Source organism: Vigna angularis, chromosome 11 (assembly GCF_016808095.1).
Source record: "Vigna angularis cultivar LongXiaoDou No.4 chromosome 11, ASM1680809v1, whole genome shotgun sequence".
NCBI lineage: Eukaryota > Viridiplantae > Streptophyta > Magnoliopsida > Fabales > Fabaceae > Vigna > Vigna angularis.
The window spans coordinates 2,396,822-2,410,425 of NC_068980.1; the positions used below are offsets into that span (position 1 = coordinate 2,396,822).

General features: G+C 32.4%; 3 protein-coding genes across 4 annotated transcripts; 1 reads left to right on the plus strand and 2 right to left on the minus strand.

Annotated features, from left to right (window-relative positions):
- The first annotated feature begins 1,657 nt into the window (after nt 1-1,657).
- On the plus strand, nt 1,658-4,881 carry LOC108333067 (beta-fructofuranosidase, cell wall isozyme). 2 transcript variants are annotated; one of them, XM_017568397.2, is made up of 7 exons: nt 1,658-1,868; nt 2,000-2,008; nt 2,256-3,124; nt 3,209-3,367; nt 3,868-4,103; nt 4,234-4,324; nt 4,470-4,881. In XM_017568397.2, the coding sequence occupies exons 1-7, from the start codon at nt 1,694-1,696 to the stop codon at nt 4,647-4,649; spliced, it is 1,719 nt and encodes a 572-aa protein (XP_017423886.1). In that variant the 5' UTR covers nt 1,658-1,693; the 3' UTR covers nt 4,650-4,881. The 2 variants fall into 2 exon arrangements, with proteins under 2 accessions (XP_017423886.1, XP_052726391.1); XM_052870431.1 differs by lacking the exon at nt 2,000-2,008.
- An 893-nt stretch (nt 4,882-5,774) lies between these two features.
- On the minus strand, nt 5,775-8,687 carry LOC108332952 (nucleosome assembly protein 1;4). Its single transcript, XM_052870432.1, has 9 exons — nt 8,613-8,687; nt 8,460-8,497; nt 7,613-7,708; nt 7,228-7,320; nt 6,924-7,061; nt 6,650-6,831; nt 6,376-6,565; nt 6,255-6,286; nt 5,775-6,088 (listed from the first exon to the last, which is right to left on the minus strand). Exons 1-9 carry the CDS (start codon nt 8,650-8,652, stop codon nt 5,986-5,988), a joined length of 912 nt encoding a protein of 303 aa, XP_052726392.1. The 5' UTR covers nt 8,653-8,687; the 3' UTR covers nt 5,775-5,985.
- A 1,362-nt stretch (nt 8,688-10,049) lies between these two features.
- LOC108333237 (glyoxylate/succinic semialdehyde reductase 2, chloroplastic) lies at nt 10,050-13,226 on the minus strand. The gene is made up of 12 exons (XM_017568624.2): nt 13,063-13,226; nt 12,917-12,998; nt 12,727-12,792; nt 12,494-12,569; nt 12,364-12,419; nt 11,985-12,069; nt 11,755-11,815; nt 11,380-11,432; nt 11,223-11,293; nt 11,052-11,124; nt 10,442-10,546; nt 10,050-10,354 (listed from the first exon to the last, which is right to left on the minus strand). The coding sequence occupies exons 1-12, from the start codon at nt 13,142-13,144 to the stop codon at nt 10,184-10,186; spliced, it is 981 nt and encodes a 326-aa protein (XP_017424113.1). The 5' UTR covers nt 13,145-13,226; the 3' UTR covers nt 10,050-10,183.
- Between the last annotated feature and the right edge of the window lie 378 nt (nt 13,227-13,604).

A 13,604-nucleotide genomic window follows, 5' to 3' on the forward strand; every position in this document is an offset into this window, starting at 1 on the left:
CATTATATAAATGAAAAAAAATCATCTAATAATTTACAGATGTATAAAAAAATATTAAAAATATAGTTTGTGGTAAGTCTTTAATAAAGAACTATTATTTACAAGATCTTACACACTAAAATGAAAAATAAGATACTTACAGTAAAGAATGAGTTATTTAAAATGAACTCTCAAAACCTTCAATTGTTTTTTAAAGTTCATATTTTTTTCATACTATACAAAATTTCAGTATGATCTAAAAATGTTAAAGAACTTGAGGTGACATCATTAACGTAAAATTTAAAAGAAATTTTGAAAAATCTATCCATAGCATGGAGGAATCTATAAAATAAAAAAGAGAAATAATATTTTGACACATATTTATTTGAAACTATATTTTTTTTAAATATAAAAAATTATTCTTTTATGACATTTTATCTTTGTAATGTAATGTATATTAAATAAAAGTAAATATGTGTCACTCTATCCTTATTCGTTAAAAAAAGTCTTACAAGATCTCAAAATAGTATTTTTCACTCAAAATATGCTAAACTTTATTATATAAGTATGTTAAATAATTTTTTATTTATTTATTCACTATTTTGTATTATTATTCACTTTAAAATGTACACATAAAGAATGTTTTTTGTGGCATATATTAATCTATGATCATATTTTCTTACATCAATGACTATTGTTGTAGAGGCGAATAAGTTATACTAAAACAATTAAGTAAACATGTGTGTGATTTGCCTCTATCAGGTGTTCTTTCTTATTTGTTATCTTCTTATTCGACATTACTATTAACTGTTAAATCTATGATAATTAACTGTGATGTTAATCTTGATAATTAGTTCGTTTTGTCTCATTAGTAACACAAATTTCCACGAGAATTTTGGACAGGTTAGACTTTAGTGGTATACACTTTGTGTAATTATTGAGTATATTTTTAAATAAAAATGAAGTTAAATATTAAAGTTTTGTAAATGTAGGTAGAAGACTAAAAAAACCGATTTTTTATTTCTATTTTTTTATTTGAAGAAAAACATATTTCATATAATTTTTTTATCCTTTGTTTTTCTTCCCTTTTTATATTATTTTTCACTCGCTTGATTTATTTCGTCGGTGAAAATATTGTTAATTTAAAAATATTAAGATAGACGTGTGCAAGTTGCGAACTAACTCTCCTAAGTCAAGAGAAAGAAAAAAAAAACAATATATTGTATTTTATTGACTCTCTGAATCTAATGACACAGTAATAATCATGCTCTTAAATGAGAATGGATATATAAAAAACTGCTCCTTCTTTTATTTGACTTCCGACATTAATTAATTAGCAAGAAACCTAAAAATCAATACATTTCTTTCCTAGAAATGCTTCACATCTTTGAATTTTCTTTCTAAATATTTAATAAGAACCCTACAAATGACTCTGATTCTGTCATATCCCGTTTGCAAAATTTCAAAAATAGCAGCAGATTTTTCCATGCAAATAGGATCCAGATGCAATTCAGTCCAAAAGTCTTTCTGACTCGTTTTCAGTTTTTTTATTTATTTGTACTAATATATCGTTTTGTACAACTGTCAGTGTTTTGTTTGACGTTTTAAAAGTCAAACTGCAACACTGATTACCAAATTGTGGAAGATCCGAATCTATATAAGATGCACGAAACATAAGTTCCCCGCACTTCACTGCATTACATTGAAAGCCTCCATGGCCATCTCTCTAATTTTCTTGTCATTCTTTCTCATCTATGGCAATGGTGTTCTTCCCATTGAAGCTTCCCACCATGTTTACAGAAATCTTCAGACTCTTTCTTCTCACTCATCTGATCATCAACCTTACAGAACTGCTTATCATTTTCAACCTCCCAAGAATTGGATAAACGGTACAACATAAAACAGTCTTAAATACTCTTTCCTTAAATCAATTTGCTGTGGTCAATATTTTATATCTCTAACTAATTTTCATTTTGCTTCTTTTTTTGTCGTTTGATGCTGTGCTGGGGATATTCTGCAGATCCTAATGGTTAGTTTTATTCTGTCACACCTTGGTTTATGCTCTATATATGTATAAAACATGCATGTTATGGATAACAGAGAAAAATGTTTTTGTAACAATTTTCTTATAATTTTTTTGTATCCGTTTCAAATATAAAAACCAATAAATTAACAACATGATGTATAGTCATAAAAGTTGTTACCATGTAATAGTCCGACAATATACAATGTTTTTTCATGGCTAAAGATATGGTTGTACGTGGGTTTTTGTGCAGCACCAATGAGGTACAAAGGACTTTATCATCTGTTCTATCAATACAATCCAAAAGGTGCTGTTTGGGGAAATATAGTGTGGGCCCACTCAGTATCAAAGGATTTAGTTAATTGGACTCCATTGGATCATGCCATCTACCCTTCTCAGCAGTCTGATATCAACGGTTGTTGGTCAGGCTCAGCAACTACCCTTCCTGGGGGCAAACCAGCCATTTTATACACAGGAATTGACCCTAACAATCACCAAGTTCAAAACCTAGCAATACCCAAAAATTTCTCTGACCCTTTATTAAGGGAATGGGTTAAGTCACCCAAGAATCCTCTCATGGCCCCAACTCAAGCTAACCAGATAAATTCTAGCTCATTTAGGGACCCCACCACTGCTTGGAAAGGCAAAGATGGGTACTGGAGGGTGTTGATTGGAAGCAAAGTACACACAAGGGGTATGGCAATTCTGTACAAAAGCAAAAACTTTGTGAACTGGGTTCAAGCAGACCACCCCCTTCATTCAGCAGAAGGCACTGGAATGTGGGAGTGCCCTGATTTCTATCCAGTTCGGAATAAGAGTCCATTGACTACTGGCCTTGACACATCAGTGAATGGTGATCATGTTAGGCATGTGCTCAAGGTTAGCTTGGATGATACCAAACATGATCATTATCTGATTGGGACTTATGACTCTGCAAAGGATATCTTCACTCCGGATAGCGGATTTGAGAATAGCAAACCCATTTTAAGACACGACTATGGAAAATATTATGCCTCAAAAACCATTTTTGAAGATGGAAAGAACAGAAGGGTCTTGTTCGGTTGGGTTAACGAATCCTCAACTACGGATGATGATATCAAGAAAGGATGGTCCGGAATCCATGTAAGCTGAACTCAGTTTCTTCATTTGTTATTATATTCTTAAATTAAATTCTATGGATTGGTTTATTTGAATATATATTTGCAGACTATTCCAAGGACCATTTGGCTTCATAAATCGGGGAAACAGCTGGTGCAATGGCCGGTTGTTGAAATTGAAAGCTTGCGTGTGAACCCTGTCCACTGGCACTCCAAAGTGGTCAATGCTGGTGAAACTCTTCAAGTGACTGGTGTTACTGCGGCACAGGTACTTTTTACTACATGTTAGAACAATCTTTTCAGAGAAATATACACACTATTACTCTATATCTGCAACATGTTAAATCTTGCATTTATATTGGTGCAACTCTATAATACGTAAACCGCATTATGTATAAGGCCAAAGGAGTTTTTTTTGAAGTTAAAACATCTGCGTAGGGAATAGTTTAATGATTACATGTATTCAATCTAAATATACTATTACTCAATATCAAACTCAGTATATATAGTATACAGTAGTTACTGTAAAATATTGATTTATGGTTGAGAGACTAATTATGCTTCATGTTCTATTGCATATATATAAGGCGATATTTTCGTAGTTTTCAAAGTTATTAATTATGGTAGCAGATTCTCGTGAAAGCTTTTCAATCATTAATTACACTGGTGACTAACAGAATAAAGGCAAAATTATATTGATAATATAGATGAAGAGACAACGTTATCCTGTGTATGAAAGTGGGTGTTCTAACTGGTTATTTGCGGCAGGCTGACGTTGAAATTGCATTTGAAGTAAATGGGTTTGAAAAGGCCGAAGTATTGGACCATTGGGAAGATCCTCAAATTCTGTGTGGTCGAAAGGGTGCAAACGTAAAAGGTGGTTTGGGACCCTTTGGTTTGTTAGTTTTTGCTTCTCGTGGCTTGCAAGAGTACACAGCAGTGTTGTTTAGAATATTTAGATACCAAAATAAATATTTGGTTCTCATGTGCAGCGACCAAAGCAGGTTTGTCCTTGTCTTCTGTCTCTTTCCCTCTGCAATTTTTTTTTCTCTTTTATCAAACTTTGTTACTAGTCAAACTTGAGATACTCCAAAACCTCTCTCTCTTATTTATGCAAATTTAATACTTTGACAGGTCTTCTTTGAATAACGATAACGACAAGACAACCTATGGAACTTTTGTGGACGTGGACCCTCTTCGCGAGAAGCTCTCTCTAAGAACTTTGGTAAGTTGATGACGTAATTCATGGAACCATACACACAAAGTTTATTACGAAAAGCATGTTTGTGGATTGGATTTTCTTCAATCATAAGAGCAAATGATTCATTTGAAACAGCAAACTAAGTAAGATTTATTTTTGACATTGACAGATTGATCACTCGGTGGTAGAATGTTTTGAAGGCGAAGGAAGAGCGTGCATCACAGCAAGAGTGTATCCCACGATAGCAATCAACGACAAGGCACGGTTATATGTTTTCAACAATGGAACTGCCTCTGTCAAGATCACAAAGTTGAGTGCTTGGAGCATGAAGAAAGCAAAAATCAACTGAAACTAAATAGAAGTGTTTATGACAGTTCTATGTTCCATTGAAAAGTCAATTCATTTGTAGGAGGAACTAAAAAGTGTGTTTTAAAACAAGCACACATGACCCCGTAGGAAATTCAGAATCATCGTTTGTCGTTTTATCAGTGTTTGCGATTTCATCACTGTAATATAACAAATATTGTGTTCTTCTCTTACAGTATTTAACAAGAATAATAGTGTGTTTTAAACTTTTCTCATGACTGTTATAAAGTTGGTTTAGTAGGAAAAATAAAGAGAAAGAGAGATCTATTTACAGCTTGTATTTGTGGATAAAAAAACCTTTTAATTGTCTGATTTAACAAATACATGTCTTTTTTATTGCAGTCATGTGCTGTCTAGATAATCAAATTAAGAAAGAGAGAAACTTTAACATAAGCAGACATAATTGAAATAATACGAAGGTGGCAGCACTTTTTTCTTTTTAATTTCCATAAACACAAGGCAGTGCAACCAAAATATAGCAATTTAATAACCTAGTTCTTTCTTACTAATTAATACGCTTTAATCTAGTCATTACTAGAGTTAAATTATCACCTAAATATAACTGAACATTAATTATGTAAAGCTGACAATAAAAAATGATGAATCACTGAAACATTATTAACAAGTGTACTTAATTATGATATGCAAGGATCAAACATCTTCATCTCACTAACAATTTAAAATTACAGAACTATAAAATTTTAAATTGAAAATAGAAAAAAACTATGGGAGAGAAAATTAGACACAAACCCTTTTGTAATACAATTATTTATAATACAAGTAAAGTCCATGTCATTTCTTTACAAGAAATTTGTTATTATCAAAATATGTTATGAAATATTCACTTTTTGTGTGTATTTTGAACGTTAAAAAGTCATAAAATTTATTATTTTCATTTTTTACTATTTTTTTCTAAATAATTTAGTTAATAATATTATTTATTAATATTTAGAATAAAATTAAAAAGAGAAGAAGATAATTAATACTTATACAAAAAATGTTAGAAGTGATGAGAAGTAGAATAAGACTGATTATGATTTTTGAGTTTACTTAGATGTTCTCAGAAGACAATCATATAGGAAAACCCAAGCAGCAAAAATGACCGAAATAACCCCCACATATGTACACTATTTATACACAGAAAAACACCACTGGCACTTGCACTTGCACTAAGGAAGTGCCACCAATCTGCAGTTTACACCAACAAAACACTGTTACCAAGAACAGTAATATAGTTCAAGAATGAAACAGAATGTCCCTAAATTGTGTCCTTTTTCATACCATTCTCTTTTGCTTTTGCTATTTTCCTCTTCATCCCATCACTTCGTCATCTTAATATATTTCACAAAAAGCTCTTTGTCTGTAAACTGCCCCGTGAACCATGACACAGCATAAGGAATGATTTCGTCCCGAATTACACAACTGCACTTCCACATGAACAAAAATCAATCTCAATAACACAAAAGTGGTAATAAACATTCCATAAATGTAAAAAATTGTAGTCTTTTCCATCAAAACCAATGGATAAACCAGGAGTCTTCATCACTTGGATCAAAAGTAGAATAAGAAATATCATTAAGTGACTTACCCAATGTCGTAATCCTTCCGGATCAATTCAATCTATCCAAGAAAGCATGAAAAGCAATGGTCAGTAAACATCATTTGATAACTTTCCATTAGATAATAGATAGTTAAAATCAGAGACGTACAGGTACATCATCTTCATCAACATCTTCATCTTCATCATCATCATCATCATGGTCAAGGGGAGGATTGAAAAAGTTGAAGAAACTTTTCCTTGTGTTTGTGAGGGGCTTATCATCGTTGGATCTTCTCCTTGCCATCTTCGGAAGAACTTTTCTTGTCAGGCACTTTCCTGGATGCCAGTTAATCTTCGTCCTACAATGTTTAAATATTAAAAACATATCTGCAGAAAATGAAAACATAGATATAAACACTTGCAAATTGACAAATGTTTCTTACCCTCTGGCTTTTATTAACACGGGTCCATCCCTGTCAATCTTATATTTTTTTTCTAGCTTAGAGTTTTTGAAATAAGGAGTACAAGAAAAGCTAAACTCCAGCATGAAGCCACCAGAATCGTCAAGTCTACACGACTTTATATCTTCAAGATATTGGAGGGCCCCCTCGTCATCTTCAGTGATCTGAAAAAAGGGAAAAGAAAAGTACATAATTATCCTACAATCTTTTCAACAAATGGAAACTGTAGAATATATATGAACATAAATTCCCTTACCAATTCAGCCAGTATATCTTTACGCTTCATAACAGTTAGCCAGAAGTTAGGTATTCCAAACACTCTGTTCATGGCTTTTTCTGGATCATCTTCATCTGAAAGTTCTTCCTCTTTGATGCCCAAGAGAACCTCAGACCTCTGTAATGAACAAAAACATATCAAATACAAAAAGATAGTATGTTACCATTGTAAGGGTGAGTGATCATTATTCCATCAAATCCATAGAAAGTACAAATCCTCCTCTTTCACCACAAAATCTCATAAATCAGTAAGATATCTTACAAATAATGAGCAACATACATACTTGTCTGTAAATTCGCGCAAATCGCTTCTCGTATTTATCCTCCAACAGTGATAGCTCCTCAAATAACTCATCCTGCACCTTTTCAAAGTCTTCCTGCATTTGGAAAAAAATCAGAATTCAGAACTTCACTTCTGTCTAACATAAAATGAAATTTCTAATATGAAGAGTAATGGGAGTAGAGTTTCTCTTACAAATAAATATTGACTAGTTCTACGGAGTTTTGAAATTGAATATAACCAAAGAGGTACATTATCTAAAACTAAAACGACTGGTGCAATTCTATGACATTAATTCTCTGAGAGTTGAGGATATTCTTTAACAAAATACTTCCACCATTTCAATTCTTGACATCACAGCAACTGAATAGATGACAACAACATCAGACCTGAACTTCCATGAGATATTCCACACGATTCCTAACTTTTGGTGATAATTGGTCCAGGATGTCCACATTCTCCTCAGCTGAATGCTGAGAATTGTCCTGTACAAAGAGTGTCGACTGGGTTATAGCTAAATCCCTGAATTATTTCTTGTAACTTCATCAATTCAACATATTTAAACAGTTATAAACTGGTCATGTATTAGGCAATGTTTTCATGTATAGCTATAGACAAAACTTGCTAGTACAAAGTTAAAGATTCTTATTGAAAAATGGTCATATTAACACAAAAATTAGCACACAAAAAGAAAAAGAGGAAAACATATTGAAAGATCAGGATATTATAACATGTCTGTGATTATGGGTTTGAGTTTTTTGTATTTTTTTTACACTTGAAAACATGTTAAGCCTCCCTGATTTGAAAAAGGGTAACTATTTCAGTAAGTAATCGAGTTTCTTTTCCATCGTCAAAAAAGGCAATTGTAGACAAAGTTTCTTTTATCATTAAAAGAAAATTATTTGAGAGAAATAGTTATGTAAAAAGATAGCTTCTTTCTTTCTTTCTTTCTTCTTAATGACCTTCACAATTCTTGCCTAACTACGAAATAAGAATTAACAAAAAAGCTAAAGTTGATAAAGGTTTATATATTATCATACAGATCAAGAAAAAGGGTGAGAGAAAAGATTTTAAGAAACATTAGTTAAAATCTTGACGTGGGTAAATTTTTAAAATGCATTGTACATTTCACACAATATTATAGATATAAGAATACATCATCCAAAGTCCATAGTGCAATTTCCTGTAGGTATGAATCCCGCAAGAATACATATATGCTTGCATGGTAAAACTTACCTTCATTGTATCAGTACTGTCGTCATTAGGAGTAAGAACTGCACAGAAATTCAAAAGTTCATAAATTTACGTTCCAACAACAGAAACAAAGAGTAGAATAATCAGACAGTTATAAGTAAGAGAAAGAAGAGGGTGGAAAGAGTTTCAAGATACCGTCGGAGTCAGGAGAAGCATTGTCGGAGGTATCTGACATGGTGAAGGAATGAGTGTTAGGGAAAACTGCAAAGAAAGAAGAGAGAACGAATCAAAACAATGAATATTTTCTAAAATCTCTATATATATAGCCTTTTCATTTGTTTGCAAGTGGTTAAGCAGTTGTAAAGAAAAGTGTCTTTTTGGCTCTTGTAATGAGTTCAAAGAACGTGCTGTGGAAGTTGGCCGTCAAATATAGGACTTAGATTTTGGTTTAAGTTAGAAAATTCAGTTACAAAACAGTTAAACTAGTTGGTAGTTGAAAGTTGGTAGTAACGGCTAATATTTTTGTTATACCGATTCATTAAATTATAAAACCTCAATAATCCTATTCGTTAAAACAGCTTATAAACATAGCGTGATAAAAATAACATTTATATAATAAATGTTTTATTTTTAAAATAAAATTTTAATACAACTTTAAACAATACTTATAGTTAAAATAACTTCATATTATAATATAAATTATTTATAGATCTATACGAGTTGGATCTTGATTCAATTTGAATAAAAGTCTCTATTTTTGTCCAGAGAGTATAAAATTATCCTCTCGTTAGATAACTTTGGTTGCGATAACACATTTCACAAATATACATACAAGATTTTAAGTAACTATAGATATTTTTAGTCCATTTATCAGAAGAATGTGATTTTTTTTTCATGCAAATGCATTACAAAAATCATTTTTAAAATAATTATATGAACTCTTGTTAAGAATATAATCTTAAAAGTATTCTATGTTTCATTTCAATTATCCTTTAAATTCTCATAATATATCAACCACGTGGTCTTCAAAATGAAGAAAAAAAATAATATTCCATTTAAAACAAGTTCCAATGATATTGAAGTATTCCATTAATTATGATAAGAAGTGGTGTTTATTTCTTCCTTCCCTCATCTTCTCTCCACGCTCACTTAATGGAGGACATGAAACCTGAGAATGAAGAAATTAATTCTTTTATAAGGAATATTAAGAAAATAAGAGAAAATCAGTTTTTTTTTTTTTTAATTTCTTTATGTTACAATTACAATATGAAGGAAGTAAGGAACTAAATATCTGCATTGATTGAAGACACATTTTGCAGTGCAATCAAGTATCCTTAAACTAAGATACATGAAGTTTGAAATGTTATACAGGGTTCTTATATTCTTTCAACTTTATGTCTTTCACCATTTTGCAGTAAATGAAACCTACTTCTTTCATACACAGATAACAAGAACTACTATATATATACTACCACACATATTACTTGCCCAGTATATTTTAATCTCAGTAAGAAGTTGGAGTGCTATTTTTAAGAGAAGTTTATTGAGACAATTTTAAGCAAAAAATTTAGATCATTGGAAATATTCAAATATATATATATATATATATATATATATATATATATATATATATATATATATATATATATATATATCATACATTTGGGGAATGAATTTAAATGGGCAAGGCTCACAGTGGAAGTCTATACTTGATTCAATTTGCCTAACTTGCTACACTGTTCAACTTCAACATGTTTGTAAGAAAGTCACTTGGTCTCTGAGTGCTGAAATTTGGATTTTAATGCTTCAATGACAGCTGAAAAGTCCTGATCACTAAGGCCATGGGATTTTGCAACTTTATATAACTCATTAGCAGCTGCTGCAATAGGAGTGGGTTGGGAAACAGACTCTGCTAATCCCAGGGCTAGTCTTAGATCCTGTCACCATTAATTTTGTGTGAGACAGCCAAAATATAAGTCATCAAGTCTGAAAGTTATGAAAGAGGAATGTCAACATTCACACACCTTCTGCTGATGCTTTAGGGGGAATGCAGTTGGGTAAAGTGACTGTATCATGGATGGACCTTTGATTGAGTACATTGGAGCACTAATGGCACCCTGTGAAACTACCTGCAAAATTGCCATTTCATAGAGGGTCAACAGTTTTATAAGTACTCACGACAGTACTTTCTTATACACTGTAGTGAAGGTCAATACACACATAAGTCTTCATTTTGATAAGATATTGTCCGTTCTGACACCAATTATAAGAGGTCTTTTGGAGTGGTACCAAAAGTAAATCCGTAAGGACTTAGTGCAGAGCAGAAAATATCTTATCATTGTGGAAACCTATGTGTGTTGACCCTCCCTACATAAATAACAATGAAGATGAACATCAAAGGAAGACAGATTCTGGCCAAATAGTTCTGCTAGGATTAGGAATAAAGCGAATGTAAACATGGACAACCTAGTAGAAAAAAATCATGTAGTCATCAACAAAAGTCTTACTTTGTCTTGATAAAAAAAAATGTAGTCATCTATTTAGAACAGTCTCCCCCAATAGGAAAACCAGCAAAATACTCTGTTGACCATATCAGGTGGGTTATATTTCATGGACATAGAAATGGCCAAATACCTGCACCAGTACATCTGGATCAAGGCCAACCTTCTCACCGAGGAGTAAGCCTTCAGAAAAGGATGCCATCATACTATAGATCATTGGAAAATGTAGAAAGAAATAGCGTCACTTAATCATTAGTGCAAAAGGATGAGTAACAGAAAAAGAACCAAATAAATTGTAAGAGACCTGCCCATGATCATATTGACAACGAGTTTCATTGCAGCTCCATTTCCAACATTGCCAAGATAAAATTTAGACTGCATAGAAGTGTAAAACATACATGAATTTGTTTTGCCAGGAAGATTATAGATTTTTTTTTAAATTAAAAATCAGATATGTATACTTTCCCCATGATGTCCAAGAGAGAAGCAACTGTATCATAAAGATGTTTGTCCCCTGAAACATATTATATACATTGCCTCAGATTCTGTAAATGCTCAATACTCTGATGAGAATAGAGTCTGAATGCATTCACAATGGTATGCAGTGTTAATTATGCAAATGAGAGCTATAAAGGGAAAAAAAATCTTTAGAATGTGACCTGTCTATAAATTTATAATTTTAAATATCTGCAGCTACCTTGTATTGCAATAAGTGTTACAACTTACATATCACATATTAGCCCGAAATTTCTTATGAAAAAATAAATATCTATTTACCAACAATTTTCTCATGCCAAATTGAATTAATTTATTAGTAGTTGAATAGTAATATTCACCTGCTGTAAGAAATATCAATTGCCCATCTTCTGCTGGCTTTTTTGAACCTGAAACTGGAGCCTGTGGGTACAAACAAATGGCATTGTAGGTGTTACAATACAAATTACAAAATCTTTTATCTAACTATTCAACTAAAGCAAGCAAGGCATTCACACATATCTCAATTACATAGCACCCTGAATGTGCCATAAAGAATAGGTACGGATTAAAAACTATAAAAATACTGCACCTCCAAAAATAATGCTCCAGTGGATTTGATGTGCCCACTAATCAATTTAGAAGTGTCCCCATCAACAGTTGAAACATCCACGTATCTGAATGAAAATAGATAAGGTATTAACCTCAATACTAAGATCTATCTCTCATTTTGTCATTTTAAATAAGTAACCAACTAAACAGGCATATGGTGAACCAAGATATGCAATGTCTCGGTCACTATGGAATATGGTTAGTCTATAATCAAATTAGATATAGAAATTTTCAATGAAAAGATTAAGGAATGAAGGGGGGAACAGTCTGTATGTAGTGCAGAAAAGAGTCAATATTGATTTCAAATGCCATTATCTGTCAAATGGAAATATACAATAAACAAAATTAAAATCTATCACCCTTTCCCTGAATCCATTCCATTCACAGCTCCATGCTTCCCACAAGCAACATCCAACTGATGTGAAACAGAGTTAACCAGCTTAGACACTAAAATCTAATCTTTAAAAAACTACAGCAAATTATACGCACTGCACTTTGAGGATCAGCAAGCATGGCAAAGGTGACATCGCAAGATGCTGCTACTTCTTCAGGAGAGGGTTTATATCTGCAGAAAACAAATACACAAGCTTTCAAACACACATCGAATTTGCAAATTTAGTTCTTCTCTTTATTAGTCTTTTCAAAAGGGCAAGTGTCACCCACAGACCACAGAAACACAAGTACGTCATTACAATCCTGCATCTGAATATGAAAGAACTCACTTTGCTCCAAGGCTGATTAAAGGGTCACACTTGCTCTTGGTCCTATTCCAAATAGTGACATCAATCCTACAACAAGAAGAAATGCCAATTAATTAAAAGTGCAAAAAACAAACAAGGATGGATGAAGGGTGAAGACCAAATCAGGAATAAAAGGATATAGCATGAGAACTGCATTGGGAAAGTAACATACCCAGCTTTAAGGAGATTATGGGCCATTGGGGAGCCCATGATTCCGATGCCCAGAAAACCAACCCGCGACGGTGGCTCCGTTACTGAAACAGTATGAGTAGGGAAACTAGAAATTGAAAGGGAAAACGATGATAATAAAACACTTACTAGCTTGAGCTCGTGGCTTCATGATCATCATGGATGTAAGGTTCAAGTGACGGGGAATAGAAGAACAAAACGTGGAACACATCAGCACAGACTGCACTTTATCCCACACCACACCCGACACTTGTGCTCACTCTCAACACTACCACTATAGATAAGAGGGAGGCCAAGTTATTGTTCCTTTTTCCCTTTTACCCCTTCTCTTCTCATAACTCTTACATGATTTTTCAAAATAACTTTTTTGAAATAATTTCATCCTTTAATAAATGCATGATTTTGGTCGGAAAAAAATATTATTTTGAGGAAAATTACAAGAAAAGATTAATACTTTGTTGAAAAATAAACGAATATCAACCAACTTATATTAATAAATGACTAAAACTGATTCATTGTGGAACGACAAAGTGTATACCATGTTGTAACTTGTAACTACAGATAAAAGATTACTAATTTCATCTTTACACATTACAATTTAATTTTGATAAATATATCTCCATATGATTTGTTGAAAAATGATTAATTTAGACAAAGGAAATGGAGGGTAT

What these genes read in the sequence shown, in the direction of transcription:
- LOC108332952 (XM_052870432.1), bottom strand. Translation starts at nt 8,652, where the DNA reads ATGTCAGATACCTCCGACAATGCTTCTCCTGACTCCGACG. An exon ending in AAGATATACTGGCTGAATTG is followed by an intron (nt 6,832 to 6,923) that starts GTAAGGGAATTT and finishes CCCTTTTTTCAG; the next exon opens with ATCACTGAAGATGACGAGGG. An exon ending in GTGTTAATAAAAGCCAGAGG is followed by an intron (nt 6,566 to 6,649) that starts GTAAGAAACATT and finishes TAAACATTGTAG; the next exon opens with GACGAAGATTAACTGGCATC.
- LOC108333067 (XM_017568397.2), top strand. Translation starts at nt 1,694, where the DNA reads ATGGCCATCTCTCTAATTTTCTTGTCATTCTTTCTCATCTATGGCAAT. An exon ending in AAGGATGGTCCGGAATCCAT is followed by an intron (nt 3,125 to 3,208) that starts GTAAGCTGAACT and finishes ATATATTTGCAG; the next exon opens with ACTATTCCAAGGACCATTTG. An exon ending in CTGGTGTTACTGCGGCACAG is followed by an intron (nt 3,368 to 3,867) that starts GTACTTTTTACT and finishes TATTTGCGGCAG; the next exon opens with GCTGACGTTGAAATTGCATT.
- LOC108333237 (XM_017568624.2), bottom strand. Translation starts at nt 13,144, where the DNA reads ATGTGTTCCACGTTTTGTTCTTCTATTCCCCGTCACTTGAACCTTACA. An exon ending in TTAATCAGCCTTGGAGCAAA is followed by an intron (nt 12,570 to 12,726) that starts GTGAGTTCTTTC and finishes TGTTTTCTGCAG; the next exon opens with ATATAAACCCTCTCCTGAAG. An exon ending in TCTTGGACATCATGGGGAAA is followed by an intron (nt 11,294 to 11,379) that starts GTATACATATCT and finishes ACTTCTATGCAG; the next exon opens with TCTAAATTTTATCTTGGCAA.